The sequence below is a fragment of the Schistocerca americana genome, chromosome 7 (assembly GCF_021461395.2).
Source record: "Schistocerca americana isolate TAMUIC-IGC-003095 chromosome 7, iqSchAmer2.1, whole genome shotgun sequence".
Taxonomy (NCBI): domain Eukaryota; kingdom Metazoa; phylum Arthropoda; class Insecta; order Orthoptera; family Acrididae; genus Schistocerca; species Schistocerca americana.
The window spans coordinates 367,791,924-367,818,303 of record NC_060125.1 but is presented as its reverse complement, the minus strand read 5'-3'; the positions used below and the strand labels follow the sequence as shown (position 1 = coordinate 367,818,303).

The following is a 26,380-nucleotide window of genomic DNA, read 5'->3' as shown; positions in this document are numbered from 1 at the left end:
TGGCTGCGACAAGGCAAAGCAGTCTTCCAGAGCTGAAAGGCGAGACCATAAACTAACAGCTCTCCTTTCGCCAAGTAACAACGCGCCACGCGGTCAGTCTAACCCACCTTTGTTCGACTGGAGCACAGCTATGGACACTTCCCGTGCTGGTGGCAGAGTGCCTACCTTTTTCCTCTCCAGCCTCCTCCACGTTCCACGTGGCCCGGAAAACCCAAGGATGCCATTTCCGCCACCAACCTAACGCAGCTGGATTTCTCACCAGTAGAGCAAACCTCTTTGCCTACTTGACCACTACGAGAGTTGGCTATTCTGTACAGTTGCTGCTGAATCTGTATCACTATCGCAGACTTTCTGCAGCAGACTACGCCACCGTCTAGCAGCGTGACACACAACCACATTCATTCAATCACACCTCTGTGAGTTATGAGAAAAGATAAACAAGGAAAAGAAAGAGAAATGCTAGTGAAAATGGGATACCGGACTAATGAAAGGTGGCTACATGACCCTTTCAGTGCCACACAACGTGTCACTACACGAAACTGCCGCTAATAGCATGGGCACATAGGGAACACACAAGACACAGATCTGTAAGTCCACGGTATTGGTGGTAAGCTGAGAAAACCGTCCCGAAACACATGTGCTACAAAACACCACTGTTTCCTGCGCATGTACCCCGACATCAATATGGGATATGATCAAATCGTTCAAATGGATCTGAGCACTATGGGACTTAACATCTGAGGTCATCAGTCCCCTAGAACTTATACTTATTAAACCTAACTAACCTAAGGACATCACACACATCCATACCCGAGGCAGGATTCGAACCTGCGACTGTAGCGGTCGCGCGGTTCCAGACTGAAGTCCATAGAACCGCTTGGCCACACCGGCCGGCTGGGATATGATCACCATGCACACTAAAACAAGGGCGCACAACGGGTTGGCATACTCTGGATCAGGTGGTCGAGCAGCTGCTGGGGTATGATGGGTTTTAGGGGCCGGCCGAAGTGGCCGAGCGGTTCTAGGCGCTACGGTCTGGAACCGCGCGACCGCTACGGTCGCAGGTTCGAATCCTGCCTCGGGCATGGATGTTGTGATGTCCTTAGGTTAGCTAGGTTTAAGTAGTTCTAGGGGACTGATGACCTCAGAAGTTAAGTCCCATAGTGCTCAGAGCCATTTGAACCATTTTTGGGTTTTAGGTCTGGAGAACAGGAGGCCACTCTAATCGCCTGAAATCTTTTATTTCAAGGTACTCCTCCACCACGCAGCTCGGTGGGGCTGTGCGTTATCATCCATCAGGAGGAAGGTGGGACCCACTGCACCCCCGAAAAGGCAGGCATACTGGTGCAAAATGACGTCCCGATACACCTGACCTGTTACAATTCCTCTGGCAAAGACGTGCAGGGTGTACTTGCACCAATCATAACCACGACCTCTATACAGGTCCCTTTCAAAGACATTAAGTGGTTGGTATCTGGTTCCTGGTTCACGCCAGATGAAAACCCGGCGAGAATCACTGTTCAGAGTGTACCTGGACTCGTTCTTGAACATAACATGGGACTACTGTTCCAATGACCATGTACTGTGTTCTTGGCACCACGCTTTACGGGCTCTCCTGTGACCAGAGGTCAGTGGAATGCACGTTTCAGGTCTCCGGGTGAATAAACCATGTCTGTTCAGTCGTCTGTAGACTGTGCATCTGGAGACAACAGTTCCAGAGGCTGCGGTAAGGTCCTGAGCAAGGCTACCTGCAGTACTGCCGTCTGCGGCCACTGATGGTGAGATATCGGTCTTCTTGTGGTGTTGTACACTGTGGACGGCCCGTATTGTAGCGCCTGGACACGTTTACTGTCTGCTGGAATCGTTGCCATAATCTTGAAATCACACTATGTGGCACGCGGAGGGCCTGTACTTCGACCTGCTGTGTTTGACCAGCCTCCAGTCGCCCTAGTATTCTACCCCTCATAACGTCATCAATATGTGTTCTTTGAGCCATTTTCAACACACAGTCACAATTAGCACGTCTGGAAATGTCTGCACACTTACTCGCTGCACCTCTGCGTATGTGGACTGCTGCCAGTGCCACCGTGCGACGACCGCAGGTCAGATGCATCGCATGGTCATACCCTGAGGTGATTTAAACCCACAAACCGCCCACCAGAGCGTTGTTTCACCATGTATCACCATTATTCTTAATTTGTGAGGATGAGTGTACATCAACTTCACATTTCATTTAATCCTTAACTGTTTCTACGAGGGTTGCCCAGAAAGTAATGCATCACATTTCTTTTCTCAGTCGAGAACAATGCTACCAAAGCGAAGCGTTACGTATCTATTATTTGAAGTCTCCTGAGTGAGCGAGCTGAGTTTCCGTCACTTCCGGCAGATAGCGTAGATGCAGGACAGTTTCAATTTGGCGTCTGTAGGTGATGTACATTACAAGCAACGTGCCGTCACTGAATTCCTCACTGCGGAGAAAGAAACTCTGGGGAATATTCACAAAAGCTCGTGCAGAGTCTATGGAGCATCTGCTGTCGACTGAGGGTGAGGTCTTCAGATGGAGATCCGGCGGAGCTCCACGATTTGCAGCGGTCGGGGAGACCATCACGGCTGTCACACTTGACACACCTGACCTAGCCTCTTCGGACTTCCACTTGTTTGTACCATTAAAGGATGCCATTTGTGGAAGACATTTTGAGGACGATGAAGAGGTGATTCACACAGCGAAGCGCCGCGAGGGGTACCCGCTTTGTCTAGGGCGCCTTGTCGGGGTTCGTGCGGTTCCCCCCGTCGGAGGTTCGAGTCCTCTCTCGGGTATGGGTGTGTGTGTTGACCATAGCGTAAATTAGTTTAAGTTAGATTAAGTAGCCTTGGGACCGATGACCTCAGCACTTTGGTTTCATTTACCTTACCACAAATTTCCAAAATTTACTGGCTCCGCCACCAGGATAAGGATTGGTACCGACAGGGCAAAAATGGTTCAAATGGCTCTGAGCACTATGGGACTCTGAGCACTGTGGGACTCAGTCCCCTAGAACTTAGAACTACTTAAACCTAACTAACCTAAGGACATCACACACATCCATGCCTGAGGCAGGATTCGAACCTGCGACCGTAGCGGTCGCGCGGTTCCAAACTGAAGCGCCGACAGGGCATACACGCCCTTGTTTCGCGCTGGAGGAAGCCCATGGATCGGGATGGAAATTACTTGGAAAATATAGGATGTGTAGGTAAAACACCATTCTTTCGTGTGTGTAGTTCTCATTATGTTCAATAAAGAATTGTTGAAGAAAAAAATGCGGTGCATTACTTTCTGGGCATCCATCGTAGTAGCAGATGTATGGTTCTGGCGAATGTTTATGTACATTTTCCATTAAACAGCACATTTGCCAAAACCTCTGACACAGCACACAACTGTTTTGAATTGTGTTCGAAAATGTGCTGTGTCAAAATGTTTCTGCAAATGTGCATTTTCATAGAAGGTGAGTATTTGCACACGTTCTCCAGAAACATACACCTACTACTAGAAACAGCCCAGAATTAAACGAAATGTAAAGTTGATGTAGACTGTCAAAGCACCTGAAGATGAGCTCGAAATGCATCATGCATTTTTATAAAATGACGATTCGTGGCTGAAGGCAGTTGTCCTTTATTATTGCGAAAGTAATAAAGTCATGGAAGAAACACTGCAAGCAACAGACAAGATTAACAGATGTACATGTGTTGTAGTATTTGGGAATATACTCTGAGATCAAATTTAAAGAGGTACCTCAGAATGTCGACCAGCATCGATTACGAAAATAGCGATCATATGAAACCCAATTCGCATTTTTCTCAAATAATTTCCTCAAAACCATGGATCAAGGCTGTCAGGTACATGCGCTTTTTCTTCATTTCTGAAAAACATATGACTCACAAGGGGAAAGATTCAGACATGGCCAATCGATTCGGCTCAAATTTGGCAGATTGCTTGGATATAACCTAAAATGAAAGACTAAGATATTTTGGGGCAGCACACATCCGTTTTGTAGAAAACCATCCCTAAAGTTCAATATGCACAATCGTCTCAAAAATGAGGTGATTGTTAGGTAATCAAAAACGGCCACAAATGCGTATTTTCCTAGTAATCGAGGAAAGAAACTGTTACGACTGTTGCTTGTGCATGGATCAGATAACCGCTGCCCAACGATAGCGCTGCAGATGTAGCGAACAAGTATATCTTGGAAAGTCGTCAACAGATGTAAAAGTAATTTCAGGTATGCCCCAGGGAAAAGTGTTGCGACCCTTGCTGTTCACGTTGTAAATTAACGACCTCGCAGGCAGTATGAATAGTGACCTCAGACGTTTCGCAGATGATGCAGTTTTCTGTAATGAAGTACTGTCTGAAAAAAACTATATAAATATTCACTCGCATCTCGATAAGATTTGGAAATGGTGCAAACATTGGTAACTTGCTTTAAATTATCAAAAACGTGGAGTTGTACACTTCATGAAACGAAAAAGTACATTTTATAAAGAGTACAGGATGAACGAGTTACAATTGGCATCAGTCAACTCATACAAGTATATGTCTGTAACTCTTCGTACGGATAATAAATCAAACTGGAGCATAGATTCAATTGTAGGAAAATCAGGTGGCATAATACTCGGGAAATGCAGTATATCTGCAAAAAAGATTGCTAACAAATTACTTGTGCTACCCACCCTACAATACTGCTCAGATGTGTGGGACCCGTACCAAATAGAACTAGCGTGGGATACTGAATGCATACAGCGATGGGCAGCACGAATGCCCACAGGTTTGTTTGATCCGTGGGAGAGTGTCACAGAGATGCTGAAGAAACTGAACTGACAAATACTGGAAGAAAGACGCAAACTATCCCGAGAAATCTGCTTACAAAGTTTCAAAACCTAGCTTTAATTGATAATCTAGGAATATACTGCAATTCGCTATGTTTCGATCATGAAGGGTTCTTAAGGACAAGATTAGATTAATCAAAGTTTGCACAGCGGATTTAAACAGTCGTTCTGCGCATACGGCAATGAGCGGAAGAAGCCCGAGCTATTGGTTGGGTTGGGTTGTTTTGAGGGTAGAGACCAAACTACGAGGTTATCGGTCCCGAGCAATTGGTGCAATAAGAAGAACACTGTGGCATGCACTTCCAAGTGGATTTCGGACTATGACTGTAAATGTACATATTGACGATTTTTACTAGTTTCAATTAGTTTTCACCTAAAATCGTCATCATATATATCTACATCTACGTACATAACGAGAGCTGTTCATAAGTTAATCTGCCACTGGGTATTAGAAAAAAATTGATTCTTTTTTTAATATGTTGTTTGTACTTACATATTGACATTACTTCTCCTCGTATTCCCCATCAAAATTCAAACACCTATTATACCGTAATACCAGCTCCTGTATCTTTTCGTCAAAGAATGGGGCTACATCTTGCTTCAGCCAGTTGTTACGAGCATACCTGAGATCATCGTCGATCGCGAAGTGCTGATCAGCCAACCAGGCCTTCATTTCGGGATTACACGGAGGATCTAGAAAAATATCCTAGCCAAAAAGTCTGAAATTTTTCCTTCGTTCGATTCGCAGTGTGTGGTCGTGAGGGAGTATGATTTCTTCGGTGGATTAACCTTCGAGATGTCGTCAGAGTCTCACTATGAACCTGTGATGTCTCAGTATCCTCGTGCTTTACTCGTATGAGATTTTCCCATTTCAAAGAAATACATATCCATTACTTTAAAACGTCGTTAATACAAAATTGTTTTGCAGATCAAATTGCCATTTGACTGACGCTATCGCACAGCAGGTATCAGAAGTGGAAAATGAAATTTCAGTTATTACATATTTGAGCTGGGTCCGAACTTTTCTCCTTGTTCTCATGAAGTGTAAGAGTGATCTACACAACGACTGAACCAATACTACTTTCTGGACGTACCGTCTTACCCATCTGGTAGTATGTTGAAGTGATTTCCGATGCCAGGGATGTGATAATAAGAAAAGATCATGCTCTACGTTTGTAGATAGTTCATGCGTCTAAAGGGCACATTATTTTGCCAAAGTATCTCCTACTTCTCAGGGAATTACAATTATCAGTTTGAGATTAACATGACCGCCAATGATAGACCTGCAAATAAATGGGTGGAAGGTGTTTTCAAAATAGGCTAGCTGTACCAGACGAGTCATGACAACGTTCCCCAGACTGTATTATTGTCTACAGTCTATTCTCATTCTCCATCAATCGCACGGCGTTTCTCCCCTGGACCTGCGCCTGTAGCTAAATCTAAATTTACAGTGCCTGGGGGAGGGTACCTTCGGTATCACTGTTAAACTAATTAAGTACACTGGTAAGATAACAAATCAGAAGCTTTTCTTCAGAATCTGCATAAACCGAAGAGGGAACAGGAGAATTGGACATGAGACAAGGTATAAGGGAGTACTTTCCATGGTATTAGAGGGAGTCGTGGACAGGAAGCACTGTATGGAAAGACTGATATCAGAAAACACACACACACACACACACACACACACACACACACACACACACGCACGCGCGCGCGCGCGCGCTCACACACAAACGCACAAAATTCTTTATTTCGTATTTATCTCGTATACCTTTCACAAATGGATGCAGGAGACTCCTTATAAGCAAAAGTTTCTCACTTTGCCGCCATGGATATGTAGATACGCTTTCGTAATTTTAACAATAACGTCTCCTTGATACATACGGTCTCTGTTGTAGCGTCTGACACGGAATTGGATGAGTCCGTGACGCTTTCGCACTTACTAAATTAAACAAATACTAAACCCACAGCTCTGTCTCCTTTATTAATCTTACATGGTTAGGATCCTAGTCTGCGAAGTAGTTCTCAAGAAATAGTCGATAGTCTGCTTTTTAAACTACTTCTTTCGTTGATGAATTTCTTTCCGTTAAGATTCACCTAATGAATCTCAGTTTAGCATCGTTATACTGTAAATCGCTCCGGATTCAAATATTAAAAAATGCTGACTGTTCGCAGTAGTTGGTCGCCAATTTCAGCTAGAGTGGCTACACACATTCTAAGAAAGCAAGCAGCGCTTACAACGCGTCAAAGAAATATCCTGTGTGCTATCTCGCGGTTTCTTGAGCCGCGCTCGTATTCGGTTGTCGCTGTGCAGTCGCCTATCTAGAAAATTTTCGACTCGTGTCCAGTATGTATTTCAATGATGCTTGGTTCAGGTTAATCTAAATGCAGAGAATTTGTAATCCTATTAGTTTATACCAAGAAATTTTCAAGATATTTATTGTATTTCGAAATGTAAAAGACTACTGCAAACCTTAGTTACAGACCTCAAACCTACAAAATACATAACTTAGAATCAAAAAGACGTTCGGATTTCAGCTTTATTATACCTCTAATATTTTTGGAGGTATTCTAAAGTTGTGTTCATTCCCCAAAAAATGAAAAAATATGGTCGATTAACAACCCGTTATGTGCGACTTGCCTTTCCAGCACCTGTTGTGTTGTGTTGTGCATTTAAGGGAATCGAATCCCTTTACAACAAATGGTACAAATGGCTCAGAGCACTGTGGGACTTAACGTCTATGGTCATCAGTCCCCTAGAACTTAGAACTACTTAAACCTAACTAACCTAAGGACATCACACAACACCCAGTCATCACGAGGCAGAGAAATTCCTGACCCCGCCGGGAATCGAACCCGGGAACCCAGGCGTGGGAAGCGAGAACGCTACCGCACGACCACGAGCTGCGGACCCCTCTACAACAGCGAAAAGTAATTCTTTTGCTTCGGCGAAATTTTATTCTATGCCTTAGAAGGTTAAAATTATGGAGTCACATCGTTTTTATTTTATTTAGAGCAGAGTTTTGGTGCGGAGTGATAAATTTTTTCTGGCTGCGATGGGAAACAATCCTCTAGGTATAAACTTTTTACTACATGGTAACAGAGAGCCAGGCGGGAGGGCTAAGTTAAATTATATGTGAATTGATAGTCATTTTCACGAGTATTGGCTGTGACCAGAGTAGCGGTCTAGTACCCGTCGCTCCTCAGTCCGTTGCACCAGTCCGTACACTTAACGGTTTTGAGTCGACTTACCTGTTCAGACGAGGTCGGAAGTACACTCCTGGAAATGGAAAAAAGAACACATTGACACCGGTGTGTCAGACCCACCATACTTGCTCCGGACACTGCGAGAGGGCTGTACAAGCAATGACCACACGCACGGCACAGCGGACACACCAGGAACCGCGGTGTTGGCCGTCGAATGGCGCTAGCTGCGCAGCATTTGTGCACCGCCGCCGTCAGTGTCAGCCAGTTTGCCGTGGCATACGGAGCTCCATCGCAGTCTTTAACACTGGTAGCATGCCGCGACAGCGTGGACGTGAACCGTATGTGCAGTTGACGGACTTTGAGCGAGGGCGTATAGTGGGCATGCGGGAGGCCGGGTGGACGTACCGCCGAATTGCTCAACACGTGGGGCGTGAGGTCTCCACAGTACATCGATGTTGTCGCCAGTGGTCGGCGGAAGGTGCACGTGCCCGTCGACCTGGGACCGGACCGCAGCGACGCACGGATGCACGCCAAAACCGTAGGATCCTACGCAGTGCCGTAGGGGACCGCACCGCCACTCCCCAGCAAATTAGGGACACTGTTGCTCCTGGGGTATCGGCGAGGACCATTCGCAACCGTCTCCATGAAGCTGGACTACGGTCCCGCACACCGTTAGGCCGTCTTCCGCTCACGCCCCAACATCGTGCAGCCCGCCTCCAGTGGTGTCGCGACAGGCGTGAATGGAGGGACGAATGGAGACGTGTCGTCTTCAGCGATGAGAGTCGCTTCTGCCTTGGTGCCAATGATGGTCGTATGCGTGTTTGGCGCCGTGCAAGTGAGCGCCACAATCAGGACTGCATACGACCGAGGCACACAGGGCCAACACCCGGCATCATGGTGTGGGGAGCGATCTCCTACACTGGCCGTACACCACTGGTGATCGTCGAGGGGACACTGAATAGTGCACGGTACATCCAAACCGTCATCGAACCCACCGTTCTACCATTCCTAGACCGGCAAGGGAACTTGCTGTTCCAACAGGACAATGCACGTCCGCATGTATCCCGTGCCACCCAACGTGCTCTAGAAGGTGTAAGTCAACTACCCTGGCCAGCAAGATCTCCGGATCTGTCCCTCATTGAGCATGTTTGGGACTGGATGAAGCGTCGTCTCACGCGGTCTGCACGTCCAGCACGAACGCTGGTCCAACTGAGGCGCCAGGTGGAAATGGCATGGCAAGCCGTCCCACAGGACTACATCCAGCATCTCTACGATCGTCTCCATGGGAGAATAGCAGCCTGCATTGCTGCGAAAGGTGGATATACACTGTACTAGTGCCGACATTGTGCATGCTCTGTTGCCTGTGTCTATGTGCCTGTGGTTCTGTCAGTGTGATCATGTGATGTATCTGACCCCAGGAATGTGTCAATAAAGTTTCCCCTTCCTGGGACAATGAATTCATGGTGTTCTTATTTCAATTTCCAGGAGTGTATATTGGATACTAATAATGGAAACAGTGTATTTCATTTTCCGTTAGGATATGATCGAGTTGTGATGGACATCGTAGAATATATATCTCGAGTGGACCCGTTGTGGAACTGCCACTTAAATTAACTTAAATTAACTTGCATCATCATGCGTATACTTGCGTACCGTCTGCGTACTGCCGCGGTGTAAATGGAACTTTATGAACTGATCTAAACAAGCATAATTAGAACGGACAGACAGGTAGATGGCGAAGCACATACTTGCTTATGTTAACTGACAGACGCACACGAGTGAATTACAGGCAGACAGCATAAAAAATCTGTGATACGTACCTGCTTACTGAAGCGACGAATGAAAATTTGTATCAAGGTCGGAATTCGCGCCCAGATCTCGTGCTCAGTAGGCAGATGTGATAACGACTACACCGCCTGCCACAGTGACTTTGCAAAACTGCACGGAATACCTTATCACGCCTCCCCTCTTAATCCAAATTCCTATTCACGCCTCATTCGACTCGGTATTCTCCCCTAAACTTGAACGGCATTGCACAGACGCTCCAACTATATTGGAACAGCGTCTGATTAAACCACCTATGCCTCAGTTTCAGCCTCTACAATGATGTTCGTGTTTAGGGGGAATCGGGCTGAGACGTGAATGGGAATTTTTATTGGGGGCTGGGCGTACTAGGATAGTCTGTACACTGTGCTGCAGGGGCGTACTGGTTAGCGCATCTGCCTAGCGAGCAGGAGACGTTGGTTTGAATCCCAGATTGCGTACAAATTTTCATTCGTCTCTTCAATCACCATGTATACATCATATATGTATGAGACTTGGAACGGTCTCTGGAACCATATAGTTTCATTTGATATAAAAATGCCCCGCCTCCCCGAAACATGAAGTTTTCTCTAAAGCCAGGCGCATTAAATGTAAGATCGTTAGAAATTAAACACCATTCACGAAAGTATGTTCACAAAATCTCATCTGACCTGCATTATTTGCCAAAATGGGACCATTACCAAATAGGTACACACACACACACACACACACTGAGAGAGAGAGAGAGAGAGAGAGAGAGAGATGGAGAGCGAGAGAGAGAGAGGGGGGGGGGAGAAGGAGAGGGGGGATATTCGTCACTGATTTGTTTAGTCAATGCGGAAACGTCACAGATTTGCTCAATCAACTACAGTAGGAGAAAGTACAAGGCAGTGTGTATCATGCCTAAGCTTACTCTTCATATTCCGAAAATGTGTATTTAAGGATGAAACAAAATATATTTGACATTCTTCCAAACACAACTAGAGTTTTCATCATGGCAGCAAACTGAGAGACAATCGGCCTTCTGAGGAGGCTTGCAGAGCAAAAATTTATGTGATCAACGTTACAGCTCCAGGATCGAAAGGGATTGCAGGTAAGACAATACAACCGCAGGGTAAGTGCGTAGTTTTATTACGAGTATTATAGATTTGTAGAATGTAGTAATCTTTGTGGCACGGATAGACAACTGGATTTTGGTCGACAGACTTCAGTCGCTGCCGTAGTGGATGTGAAGGTGATGTAACGGTGATCTGAATGGCTGCGTACCTTTACGAACATCATTTGTAAATGTGTCAGTAATAGTATCTGGTTCATACAGAAACAGGTATTCTCGTAGATGGATCGGTGTATCACGAAATTATTCACCGTAGAGGTCATGTGTTGAAGACCGACCCTCCTCACACACGTTCACTACTTTCCAGTACGAGATTGTAAACTGATGGTCTACATGACTAGTGTGTTCCCTCTTTGTAAATGCAGATGGTGTCAATAACTCTTATGCTTCTTAAGGGCAGAGGCCTCAGGAGGTAGTCATCTACCTCAAATGACTGTACCTCAGAAACACTGCCCGCAACCACTATAAATATAGTTGCGCGAGTGAATGTTTAACGATTTGAAAAGATCATTTTGGATGTGAAGAATATAGCGACACATTTATTAATGTTAAATATTTTCAGGCATTCCAGCAATTGGTAGTTGCATTTACATTTTAGAGCTTCCTAGCTGTAAAACTAAACGACTTAGCGCCATTATCCACGTAAAGGGTGATCTGTGGTGTAGAGTGACAAGGGGAAAACTATAAACTGACAATTGAAATCTCAAACGGATGTCGATCTGTGAATCAACCATTTGAGATCTGGCCATAGATCCTCTCTTTGAGGGGAATCGTTGCATTCGCAGAAAATCTGTTGGGGCTCATCACCTGAGCTACAGCCATTAGTAATCTGGTGCGATGTCAACGAGTTCACTGTTGTTATAAAGAGCACAACTTCCGTGGGGAGAAATAGAACACTTGCCAGAAATCCCACAACAACAGTTGGGGAAAAGACAATAATTCTGCAAATTATACTTATGAATAGTTAGATGAGAGTCGATGCTTCATAGTCGTGTAGCTGGTAGAAGACATAGTAACAAGAGTAATCCCCAAACTGGTCTGGTTCAAATGGCTCTGATCACTATGGGACTCAAGTGCTGAGGTCATTAGTCCCCTAGAACTTAGAACTAGTTAAACCTAACTAACCTAAGGACATCACAAACATCCATGCCCGAGGCAGGATTCGAACCTGCGACCGTAGCGGTCTTGCGGTTCCAGACTGCAGCGCCTTTAACCGCACGGCTACTTCGGCCGGCCCCAAACTGGTCTCTACAGGCTTAATCGAATTCAGGATGTTGCTTTGTGCAGTGAAAAATAGTATCTAAACTGATTTATCGAATCTATAACTTATTTCGCAACATTTTTTTTAAGTCATCAGTCTTCTGACTGGTTCGATGCAGCCTTCCATGAATCGTATCCTTTGCGGCACATAATAACCAAGAGACACGATCAAAGACTTTTTCATCTAATTCTGTCAGCGTCGTTCTGCAGCTTGTCAGTGGGAGAACAGTTCGTGATTCACGGTCCACTCTCATCAATGTGACCACGGCATATGTTCGACGTCAACGTGCAATAATCAGCCACTTCCGGCAGGTGACGTCACTAGCAGTAGAGGGTATATAAAGCACGTCGGGGGACGCGGAAAACAGTGTAATCGTTGTCGATATGCGGAAACGGAGCGATTTATCTGACCTTCGAAGCACATGATCATTGGTTTTCGGGATAAGGGTGGAAGCATTTCTGAAATCGCTAAATTCGTAAACCGTTAGCATGCCTCCTTGGAAGTATATACTTCGTGTTCTGCCTTACGGCAGGTCTTGTCATTGGGGAAGCCTCGTCAGAGAGGTCCACCGCATGAGCGTCTAGGGAAGTGATTCCAGTGGCGGTTTCCCGTTGCCTTCCACTGATGATGATGATGATATAAGGAGGACAACACAACACCCAGTCCCGGAGCGGAGAAAATCTTCGGCCCAGCCGGGAATCAATCCCCGGGCCCCTTGGCGTAATAGACCGCCGCGCTAACCAGTCAGCTATCGGAGCAGACTTAAAGTATATCGTGCATCGCAAAATGGTGCTATCGAAAACCGGCGCCGAGCCAGCTGTGGTGTGCCACGCGCCGTAGATGGTAGGTGTGAACTACAAATGAGGAGATGGATACGGTCGAACAGAAGTGCAACAATCGAACACCTGACCACCCAGATGAACCAGGAGGCTACCAACAGTCTCTCCTCAAGGACTGTTCAGCGAACGTTGCCGTGTATGGGCCTCCGGAGCAGGCTCCTGGTTCATGCACGCCTGCTGGCTGTTCTTTATCGGTGACGAAGGCTGGGATTTGAACGACAGTACCGCGACTAGACGTCCACTGAGTGGCGACAGGTGACCTTTTCACATGAGTCAAGTTTTATGCTCCATCAGACAATCGCCGTTGGCGTGTGCGGCGTGCAACTCTGAAAGCAAACATCCTGCAACAATCGCTGGATGGGTCCATGTCGGACGAGGGAGCGCTATGGTCTGAGGAATGTTTTCGTTGCGTTCCCTGGGTGGTCTGGTCTGGCTGGAATGCACAGTCGATCAATTCAAATACTGGGTCATCAAAAAGTCAGTATAAATTTGAAAACTTAATAAACCACGGAATAATGTAGATAGAGAGGTAAAAATTGACACACATGCTTGGAATGACATAGGGTTTTATTAGAACAAAAAAAAGTTCACAAAATGTCCGACAGATGGCGCTGGACAGCAAAACGTCAGTGACTGCGCATGACAATCGTGTACAAATGGAGCTGTAGTGTGAGAGAGAATCAGATGCGCCAGCAGTCGCAGCAAGTTGACGTTACCTGAAAAGGCGCTTTTAGTGAAGCTGTATTATCTGAATGGGGAATGTGCTAGTTCAGCGTTACGATCCTATCGCCATAGGAAGGGGATTCGAACAGGTGAAGGTCCGTTGACAAATGCAGCTGTGGCGAGAATGATTTCGAAGTTCGAAGCCACGGGTTGTTTAGACGATAGACCCCGTAGTGGCCGACCGAGCACAAGGGGCAATGCTGCTGAGACAGTTCAGGAAGAAATGGAGACTGTAGCGGGTTCGTCTATGCACGGGTAAGTCAGCGCTCGTGCAGTTGCACGTCGCACCGGCATTCCATACACTACTGTTTGGTTGGCACTTAGGCGTACCCTCCGATCCTATCCGTACAAAATCCATCGGCATCATAAACTGTTCCTGGCGATTTAGTGAAGCGGAGGGCATTTGCGGTGTGGGCGTTTCAAAAGATGGCGGAAGATGACGATTGGTTGACTAACGTGTTGTGGACCGACGAAGCTCATTTCACGCTCCGAGGGTCTGTCAACGCCCACAACTGCTGAACTTGGGCTACCGAAAATCCTAGAACTGTCGTGGAAACTCCATTGCACGACGAGAAAGTCACGGTATGGGTTGCATGTACCAACCGTTATCGGGCCTTTTTTCTTCGAGGAAATGCGTGATTCAGTTTTTGTAACTGGTACCGTGACGGGTGACAGGTACGCCGATATGTTACAGAATCGCATCATCCCCAGCCTGGCTGATAAACACCTGCTGGAACGTACGATGTTTATGCAGGATGGCGCTCGACCCCATATTGCTAGACGCGTGAAAGATGTCTTGCGCGCGTCGTTTGGTGAGCCACTTTCGTCATGCTTGGCCTCCCAGGTCCCTAGACCTCAGTCCGTGCGAAATGGCTCAAATGGCTCTGAGCACCATGGGACTTAACTTCTTAGGTCATCAGTCCTGTAGAACTTAGAACTACTTAAACCTAACTAACCTAAGGACATCACACACTTCCATGCCCGAGGCAGGGTTTGAACCTGCGACCGTAGCGGTCGCTCGGTTCGAGACTGTAGCGCGTAGAACTGCTCGGCTGGTATCGGTTTTAACCGACCGGTTAAAACCGATACCAGTATTTATTTCCGAATAACCTATATTTTTCGGTATTTGTTCCGTCTCCGTTATAGCAGATTTTTTTCGTGTTTTACTAATAACTCGGTAAAAAACCGGCATCCCAATTTGCCATAGCAGCAATGGTAATTTTTTTTATACCGGGTGATCAAAAAGTCAGCATATATTTGAAAACTTAATAAACCACGGAATAATGTACATAGAGAGGTAAAAATTGACACACATGCTTGGAATGACATGGGGTTTTATTAGACAAAAAAAAAAAAAAAAAAAAAAAAGACGCGTGAAAGATCTCTTGCGCCCGTCGTTTGGTGATGATCGTGTGCTCAGCCGCCACTTTCGTCATGCTTGGCCTCCCAGGTCAGCAGACCTCAGTCCGTGCGATTATTGGCTTTTGGGTTACCTGAAGTCGCAAGTGTATCGTGATCGATAGACATCTCTAGGGATGCTGAAAGACAACATCCGACGCCAATGCCTCACCATAACTCCGGAGATGCTTTACAGTGCTGTTCACAACATTATTCCTCGACTACTGCTATTGTTGAGGAATGATGGTGGACATATTGAGCATTTCCTGTAAAGAACATCTTCTTTGCTTTGCCTTACTTTGTTATGCTAATTATTGCTATTCTGATCAGATGAAGCGCCATCTGTGGGATATTTTTTGAACTTTTGTATTTTTTTGGTTCTAATGAAACCCCATGTCATTCCAAGCATGTGTGTCAATTTGTACCTCTCTATCTACATTATTCCGTGATTTATTGAGTTTTCAAATTTATACTGACTTTTTGATCACCCAGTATGTAGCTTTCTTTGGGGACGATGTCCACCCGTACATGCAGCTTGTTTTTCCCCGCCACGATGGCACCTACCAGCAGGACAACGCAACGAGTCACACAGAGCTGCAGTGTACCTGCGTGGTTAGGAGTGTTCAAAAATGGCTCTGAGCACTATGGGACTTAACATCTATGGTCATCAGTCCCCTAGAGCTTAGAACTACTTAAACCTAACCAACCTAAGGACACCACACACATCCATGCCCGAGGCAGGATTTGAACCTGCGACCGTAGCGGTCGCGCGTTTCCAGACTGAAGCGTCTATAACCGCTCGGCCACCCCGGCCGGCTGACTTCGGTGTCCCTCGACGACTGCATACATGAACTAAAATATGCTTGTTCACTAAATACAGGATTCCATAATGGATTTCACTACAATGATGTAGGCCACAAATGAAGTGAAGTAAGTACGTAGATTTATTCACTTTAAAACCTGTATCTTATGAGCTCACGATCAATCTTCGTTGTAATAAGCCTCGTTGTTACTACTACGGCTAACCGATGGTAGCACATACTACACTGGCGATATTAAGTAGTCCAGATGCAGTAATATGACAGAAATGCGTGTGTGAGGTCCATTGCATTGTTCCACACTAATACTTAACAAAGTACGAATATAAAGTCACATATCGTTCTGCCTTTTGCGATATTAAACCAAACTGTTTAACACTCCGAAATAATCCGTCACTGCACTGTTCTAATATGCTGTTTTAGACAATGTCCAACACACGAGTTGCTCTATTGTAAATCCAAACCTGAATCATGCACCAAGAACTTATCTCAACTGTACGTAGAGATCTGTCCTCTAGTGGGTCCGACACTCATCTGCCCTAACAATACTCGAGGCCGAGTATTTGTACTCTTCCTACAATGTACTACTGGTTAGAATAATGCAAAACATAATTTATAATATGAAATAGTTTAACAATATTATGAAACACTCTATAATATTCCCTACTTTGCTAGAACAAGTTTAAGGTGTTTTCTAAACATATAAAAATCACATCAATATTGAAATTGCAGAAATAAGCATTCTAACAATGCTAAAAGATTAATTATCTATATTTTGTTAATTAGGCTAGAGATTTAATTCCTGCCATTTACAGGTGATGAGAACGAAATATATTATTCTTTTATCTAAACTTTTCCATATATTAATTTCCTGAATCTGATTTTGATTGTTTATGGTACAAAGGGTATTGTAACTACTATTGTTAGGTATTGCTATTACTCTTCTGAAAACCGTTTTCCTATTATCGAAAAGTAATGTGATGTAATTATAGCTGGAGATATAAGAGCATTGAGCTAATGATACAAAATGCGGGGGTGTTAACCATAAGCCTGGAATGTTACAACTGGACAGTGTATCAGACAGAACTGACTTTCACTTAAAACACTGGAGCAATTGACTTAATGTTGGTGACCTAGACAACGTCCAGAAGATCACCGAATCACACAAAAAACTATCTCCCGCTCCTCTCCAACAAGCAGCTGCAGGGTTTGGTTGACAGTACTGCTTTGATAGAGGCAAACTATTCAGAAATAAAGTTGGATGAAATTTTAAGCAATGCGTCAACCTCTTACTAAAAGTAGATGGAGCTAATGTCTGGACAGGCCGCGGTGAAACAGGTTAGGGGAAGCCACTGATGCCGCTGGTTAAGGGTTTGAAGAGACTAAACATCTGTAATAAATCTTTTAGTCACCTTCCAGAACGGAATCGGTGACTGTGTCAAGAGTAAATCCTACGTGCAAGTATAAGAACATATTCTAAAAGTTTGCTTGATATATGTAGAATATATCTGAAGAGTTACATGCGGACCAGCCCGGCATTTACTTTCTAGGATGTGGGAACTGCCTAAAAACCACACCCAGGCTGGCCGTCAGACCGATCCTCGTAGTGAATACTCTGTCCGGATCCGAAGCAAGGCCAGCGCGTTGTCCTGGAAGCGGTGTGCTAAACGTGTGTTGCTGTCCGGGCGTGTGGAAGTCCCTGTTAATACACTGCAGGGAACTAAGTGGTTGTGGAAGATACTTTTCACATACGAAACGGAGGATTCTTTTTACACCCTGATCTTCTAATAATACATATACAGGGTGTTCCATTTATCTGATGACCTCTTGCACGGTGCAGTCTTCAGACATTATCGTTCCTGAAACCCATTCGAGGTGAGCAGCATGCGGGTTTTCATCAGCTCACGCACGACTATTGTGACGACTAAAATGTGGGAGATTTGAACGTGTGTTGTGGTATTTTGTGTTTAGCGGGGAACCTATGTTTTCGGACATGAGCTCATTAACCGACTTAGTCCTCGCTACAAATCTCAGCTACAGCACTCAAGATGGTCACACCGTGACTTACAACTAGATACGCAATTAACAACATAACAACATTGCGATTGGTTGCTGTATCCTTTACTACTTGAAATTAATACAGTCGCTGGACATAACTGTTTCCGTATGGAATAAAACCTGATACAACGAAATATATGTCACCGTCAAATTAAAAAACAAAATATTGTTGCACCACACTCAAAGTGACTTCGATGTCACCAAGCCTGTAGCAGCCATGGTTAAACGAGAAGTTCTTGAGTCTTCTCAAACATGATGTTCCTCGTGCCAGAACTTATTCGCCAGTACCGGACTGATTCTTGGATACTCTCTGATTATCAGCTTGAAGATATTTAAAAGTCCTGCAGCTGGTACTTCTATACTCCCCCTCTCTTTGTCGTCAGTGGCTACTTTGGCTAGCTTGTCTGCTGTTTCATTTTCAGGAATCCCTAGTGAGCTGTTATCAGGCACACAGTTATACTATGATTCCTAGCTATGAGCTTTAATGCCAGGATTATTGTATGCAGAGGAGTGTTATGGTCTGAGGAGAGTCGCGTGTTTCTTAACGTCAACACTCCTTATTTCGAGGACACACTGTCACTGACGTTACCTAGGTTCAGTAGCGTTTATAGTTAGGAACTGGAAACCGTTTCATCGTGCAATGGGCAACGAACTTCAGAGAATTTGCAAATGTTAGCAAATAGTAATCGAGTATCGCCCTTTCACCATAAAAAAACTTAACATGGTGTATGCATTTTCTTTACAATACCACACCACTTTGCAGCTATATAAAAATTGCAAAGAAGAAACGAAAGGAAAATAAGGATTAATTTCCCATCGGCAAAGATATAATTAAACATGGAATATTAGCTCCAATGTGACAAAGAAGGGAGAATCAGTCGGTCATGGCTTTGTTGAGGGAAAGAACCAAAATTCGTTTGAAGCTGAATATGTATGGTGATTTGAGATCCACCTTTTCTGAATACGAGTTCATTGCCTTACCTATACACCATCATGTTCGATGTTAAAAGCTGGTTGGCTATTTTTGTACTTTATGTTCTCTGGTCAAGTCAAACAGAAAATACGTTTCTTCAAGCTGTCAGAAACTGATGTTAATCTGTTTTATAGCAGAACAATATCATTATACGGCACGGGTTATGTCACTCCATATGTTACCGGCTGACGTAAGCACACTGGAATCACATCGCTGTGTTTGACACACGACCCACTCACCCACACGCAGTTAACCACACACACACACACACACACACACACACACACAACCACACACACACACACACACACACACACACACACACACACACACACGTGTATGAATAAACAAACACGAGAGAGTGATAGACGTAGGGGGGTATTGTGTACAGTGATTTAGTGATCGTACTAATGCGAGGACGCAGATTTCTCCATATGGCTGTGTGGAAGTACATTGGCGAAAGCGAAAATACTTCATTGTCGGCTGTCGATAAAGGTATGACATGATGCACCGGCTGTAATCAGATCTCATGAACTCCAGCTCTCTGTACATCCATAATTTTCACGTTGTAGTGGATAGCAGTTAGTCTAAGTCACTTTAACTAGTAAAAGCGAAAAACGCTAGCGCCCCCTTGCATTTTTCCGTTCTCTCAGAACTCCTTCTTCCCACTCGAGTTTTCCGTCTTTACTGGTTTATTTATTCTGCCACGTTTCTCTTGCATCTGAGCAGCCATTTCTCATAGTTTACATTACATTCATTTCGATGTATGTTTTATGAGAGGTCTTAAATCTAATATAAAATCCGACATTTAGAAACAATTATGACATACTAAAAAAGCAATCTATATTTGTTTGAAAATATAGATTAGTAAGCATAAATTATAGGCAGATAGTTTTCATCTCGTAGAACCCGATGTCGGGGAAGATCAATTTTTATTCCGTAGATATGTAGGAACATATGAGGCAGTACTGACCCGATGACTTGTCTTAGAAGATAAATTAAGGAAAGGCAAACCTACATTTCTAGCATTTGTAGACATAGACAAAGATTTTGACAATGTTGATTGAAATCCTTTCTTTCAAATTCTGAAGGTGGCAGAGGTAAAATACAGGGAGCGAAAGCTATTTACAATTTCTACAGAAACCAGATGCCACTTACAAGAGTCGAGGAACAGTGGTCGAGATGGGAGTGACACAGGGTTGTAGCCTATCCCCGACGTTATTCATTCCGTGTACTGAACAAGCAGTAAAGGAAACAAACAAAAAATTTGGAGTAGGAATTAAAGTCCAGTGAGAAGAAATAAAACTTCGAGGTTTGACGATGACACTGTAATTCTATCAGAGACAGCAAAGGATTTGGAAAAGCATTTGAACGGAATGGACAATGTCTTGAAAGGAGGATATAAGATGAACATCAACAAAAGCAAAGAGATAATAATAGAAAGTAGTCGAATTAAATCAGGTTATGCTGAGGGAATTAGATCAAGGAAACGAGATACTTAGATTAGTAGATGAGTTTTGCAATTTTGGAAGCAAAATAACTGATGACGGTCGAAGTAGGGACGATATAAAATGTAGACTAGCAATGGTAAGAAAAGCTTTTCTGAAGAGGAGAAATTTATTAACATTGAGTATAGATTTAAGTGTCTAGGGGACTGATGACTTCAGATGGTAAGTCCCATAGTGCTCAGAGCCGTGTATGGAAATGAAACGTGGACGATAAACAGTTCAGACAGGAAGAGAATAGAAGCTTTCGAAATGTGGTGTTACAGAAGAATGCTGAAGATTAGATGGGTAGATCACGTAACATATGAGGAGGTACTGAACAGAATTCGGGAGCAGAGGAATTTATGGCACAACTAGACTAGCAGAAGGGATCGGTTGGTACGACATATTCCGAGGCATCAAGGGATCACCAATTTAGTACTGGAGGGAAGCGTAGAGGGTAAAAATGGTAGAGGGAGACCAAGAGATGAATACACTAAGCAGATTCAGAAGGATGTAGGTTGCAGTAGTTACTCGGTGATGAAGAAGCTCGCACATGATAGAGTATCCTAAGTCCTTTAGAGACCATTTTTTTTATCAAACATAGTAACTCAAACGGGCTTGTAATCACAAAATGAATGGCATTAGCATGATACACGTTATAAGTTTTTCATAGTGGTTTTAGAAAGGAATGTGACATCGGACCTGTTTCGTGGGTGGGATCGCGTTTATGGGGCGTTGGCGGTAGACGTTTGTGATAACAGGCGGCCACAGCTGCGGACCAAAGCTCAGGGTCGGTGCCGCCGTTGCGGTAGGCCTTATTTAGGAAAAGCAGGCAGCCGTGACGTCATGGAGGCGCTGGTCATTCCTAGAGATAACCTATCGGTCTCAAGTTCCCATGACACATTTTTCTCCGACACTCCGTGACTCTTTGGTGTGAGGAGAAACTTGTTACTGAAAGTACTAGGAGAGGGTTTCACACATTTCTTCTAGACATCTCGTATGTCATGTCACGTTTATGTTAGCGTCCACATCTCAGGTCGCTGCATTAATTTCGTAGCGTTTATCGCAACAACGCATCGCTTGGATATTATTTTCCAGATGTTTGTGGCATTGTGGTCCTAAAGAGCGCTTAAGTGCTGTATATCTGAAAATTGGTCGTGCTAGGTTTTGAGCTAAGGAAGAAAAGTTTTCAGCATCTGACTGTTTTCAATAAAGGGAGCAGACAATTTGTTCTTGTAGAAAAACCCAGCGTGAGACACAGTATAATAGAATAGCAACAATTTTTCCATTGTGTATACAATATTGTTTTCACGTGGATCACATCATGCTGGATAATGAAGATATAAGATATATTTAAGTGTGTCCACATAATTAGAACTGTCCACATCAACCATATTCTAAAGGCCGGCCGGTGTGGCCGAGCGGTTCTAGGCGCTTCAGTCTGGAACCGCGCGACTGCTACGGTCGCAGTCTCGAATCCTGCCTCGAGCATGGATGTGTGTGATGTCCTTAGGTTAGGTAGGTTTAAGTAGTTCTAAGTCTAGGGGACTGATGACTTCAGATGTTAAGTCCCATAGTGCTCAGAGCCATTTGAACCATATTCTAAAGACAAATAGTGGCTCGTGAACATGGGCAAAGACCGAAACTACTCACCCAATAAATAAAGCAGCTTTGGTGTCAGAATTTATTTTCTCCTTTTCTATTAACATTACGCAATTTCCTCATCACTTTCTTGTGAGATACGTTTAACAGAAACGTATGACAACTGTACTGAAGGAATCACTGAGGAGAAGAAGTTGGATGCTCAGAGGAAGAGCGAAAAACAATTGGGTAGGCTCAGCAGATGAAATGCGAGGAAGGTAACATAAATAGAAAGGAATGATAAAAGCGGCCATGGAAATAAAAAGTAATGGGAAAAACGCAGATAGTTTACAGTGTGGCATAGATACTGGTTCCGTGTTAGACAGAAAGAAAATGGCTCAGAAATGGCGAGAGGGTAGGTATGCCTATAAGGGCAGATAAAGTTTTACTGACTGGGACATGACGAGAGGGAAGCTACTCCTATGACAGCAGATAATGTTTTGATCTCCTCATGAAGGCAAAGTAGTCTTGGATTCGATTCAGATTACACGGCAATTTGTCTAAAATCGTATTGCTATAATACGATGACAGGTGTTTGATGTGTGAGTGGATGTATGGAGAACATCAGGAGCAGAATGGATTGGATGAGTTCTCAGAGAATCAGTGTCCCGTTCAGTAGATGCTGTGCATCCTAGAGTTACTTATCTTATGGGATAAATGTGTCATTTACTAACGATATACCAGATGTTCAGGTGATATTGCTCGCTTAGATTATCTTCTTTTGCTTCCTGTGTCTTGACGAAGATCACGGGATTGCAGAATTGTTTTTCACATTACAATGGGCCATTGAGCTCTGAAGTAGAAAATATCTGTACTGAGAAAGTATTGCAATGTTCCGAGAAGTCATAGACAATGGAGAATGATATGTTTGTGATTAATATCGGTAAGATGTTCTTCTAAATGAAAAACTTTTATCATAGCTAGAAAAAAGTTATAAATTTTGCGTGAACTACACATCAAGAGGGCCGAGGTGCTTATGATATTATCTGCTCTTCAACACAGAGGCCTAATAAAGACGCTTTCTTGATGGTTCTGTTTTACAATCGAGGTTATTATATCAGCGGACGAGGGTGATAGTAGCAGTGGGAAGATGAAATTACTATTATTTCTCTTCTATTACTTCTGTATTTATAAACGTCGTTTAAGTAAACTATGTGATTAAATCTTCGCTTTGCGCTTCGCGTTGACCATGACAATAACGATTTTGCAGTTCTTGATACGCGTCATCTTATAGGAAATTTCTTTTTACTGACGACAGAATCTCTGTACCTTGGCCTTCGATGCAATCCAATGTCTCCGTATAGAATAACGAATTTTGTTTGTTATCGTGGTGACCTAAGTCATAACATTAAGCGATGTTGTGGACTCCATTTGTTGCGATTTTTTAAATATGTGTCGTTACATCGATAGCAATATTGCCGGAGGGTAAATCAATTGTTTGGAGGAATCTGTTGCATTCCGACAGAAGAAATCAGCTCAATCAAGTAATTATCAATTTGTGGTAGACATCTGTGCCCTCACATCAGTAATGTTGATGTAAAGTGATGTTGATACAAATAATATTACCAAATTTTTGAAGTAATCCACAAAAATTAATAGAATTCCCCTAAAGCACGTCGTCGGCTGTTTCATTCATTTGCTGGGAACTGTCTACACCATAGACTGGTTAACTTTAGTTCTATCAGTGTCCTGTGAGACTCGCAACAGTTCTAGTAGTTCGTTACTAGGTAACGTTGTGTTTCGTTCTGGCGTTTCTGAATCGATTGCGCCACATCGATTGTGTGCACTCAAGGTGAGCTGTGACTACACGTACACGCTCAATATGTGGAAGGTAGTCACGACAGTCATGCGCATTACAAGAGTATTCAAGAAATACAAATTCAAGTATTTTAAAAAATGGGAGGAAAGATTTTTTACATCTTAGAGGCTACAACTGTTTCCCCTTGCTATCTGTAAGATCACCAGAACTAGATCTGGGACGAATATGTTCAACAAATGAGTAGAAGTGGCTGTGTTTAATCCAAATCTTTCCAAGTGCGGAAGCTGTGTTGTGACATTAAACAAGTTTCCAAATAATTTATGATAGACAATTAACAGGAAAGAAAATATTTCATAGAATTTTGATCTTCAGAATTCACTACCAATGACAGTGCGTACTCAGAGACAACATAAGCACTATATTCAGAACGAGTATACAAAACAAGCGGCACGAAGTGTTGTGTTGCGTAATTATTTAAACTGTGGGACAAGTCCTGTCGGCACCCTGCATGTGAGACACATAAATTAGTGCAGTTTTACGGGAGGGAAAAACTCAGTACATACATCTGATAATCCAGAATTCGTAGTTGCATTTGGTTCTTAAGTTGAAGCAACAAGTGGGAGGATAGACGTTTCTAGTCTATAATGAGCTTTAAGAGACGGAGTAAAATTGTTTGACGGATCGGCGGAGCATGTCTGCGACGGTGGAATAAAAAAAGTAAAAAAAAGAGAGAGCTCTCGTATTCCGCCACAGAAATGTACGAACAGTAGCGCTGATTACCTGTTCTGACATTCGGGAGGACGACGGTTCAATCCCGTCTCCGTCCGGCCATCCTGATTTAGGTTTTCCGTGATTTCCCTAAATCGTTTCAGGCAAATGCCGGGATGGTTCCTTTGAAAGGGCACGGCCGATTTCCTTCCCAATCCTTCCCTAACCCGAGCTTGCGCTCCGTCTCTAATGACCTCGTTGTCGACGGGACGTTAAACACTAACCACCACCACCACCTGTTCTGAGCACGCAAATTAATATCTGTACTTTAATACGCAACTTTTAAAATGCTTTTTGAGCTTTGTACGTTTATTTTCTGCTTAGCCCACATAAATTCACAACATTTGGGTACGTAATGAACTCAGTTTCTTGCTAAAGAATAAAAAATGATGATTCGAAAAATGTCGCAACAAAAAACATATGGACTTAAGTGCGTTTAGCCGGCCAGTGTGGCCGAGTGGTTCTAGGCGCTTCAGTCTGGAACCGTGCGACCGCTGCGGTCGCAGGTTCGAATCCTGCCTCGGGCATGGATGTGTGTGATGTGCTTAGGTTAGTTAGGTTTAATTAGTTCTAAGTTCTAGGGGACTGATGACCTCAGAAGTCCATAGTGCTCAGAGCCATTAAGTGCGTTTAAGTAACTTTCCACGTCCAGTGTCAATTTACATAAAATCCTCTTCAGTATTAGGCCGCGTCTTTTCGTAACGCTAAAAATCTGCTAACAAAACCGACATTTCGACCGCCTCTGCAACATTCCTCTTCAGAACAACGAAACTGCTGGGTTCTGATGATGGCCTTTCCTATACACCGTCCTATTTCTGCACCAGCACCAGCATCACTTTTCTGAAGTGCTGCAGTCACCTTGACTTTAAACTGTCCAAAAATGTATACGTGCTGAACAACTGTTGTTAATGTTTTCGTGGTAGGAAAATTCTTTACCAATACTTGCGGTTATTTTCCGTTTACTTCCGTCCGCAGTTCTTCAGTATTTTAAAAGCGACAGCATTTTACGCCCGGATTGTTGCTTCATAATGGTGTAATTGGCTGAAATCGTGGTTGTGAATAAATACACCAAAGAAAAGTCTGAAATACTGCAGGACTGTGGTGGCAAGTAAACAGAAAACAATCGGATCAGTGCCAAGCTGTCATTCAGCAAAATGCTATTATATCAACTAACGACTATTAAATTGCTGACGACCTTTAAAATTTTGCATTGAATATATTCTCAATCGTTGCGAATATGGACAACTATCAGCTGTAGAATGGAATGATGACAATGACCGCTTATTGTGAGAGGGCGCCTTACCATCTGCACGACGCACGGGCAGACCCAAACTTCCATATGTCTTCAACCATGCGACTACAACCTGTACTCGTACATCCATTACGTATGTTCCTGTACAGGTGAAACATTTTGCTTGAACGTCACTTGCCCGGTGTAGGTGGATAAACATAATAATGCAGTGCCTGTGGTTTTCTGAATTACAATGCAAGTTCCTTTGGACAGGCATGCATGTTCAAAGGAACAGGCACTGCGACGACTATAGCCGTTATGAAATACATTAAATGTATTCGCAATTGCGAATATGGACAACCATCAGCTGTACAATGGAATGACGTCAGTGAAAATTTGTGCCTGACCGGGACTCGAAGCCGGATTTCCCGCTTATCGCA

General features: G+C 43.8%; 1 protein-coding gene across 1 annotated transcript in view; it reads left to right on the top strand.

Moving 5' to 3' along the window:
- Positions 1-9,572, top strand: part of LOC124622942 (ankyrin repeat and SAM domain-containing protein 1A-like) — a 579,621-nt gene extending 570,049 nt beyond the window's left edge. The window contains exon 12 of the mRNA XM_047148732.1: positions 9,553-9,572. Coding sequence (XP_047004688.1) covers positions 9,553-9,572 — 20 coding nt within the window. The remainder of the gene's footprint in view (positions 1-9,552) is intronic.
- Positions 9,573-26,380: the final 16,808 nt, after the last annotated feature.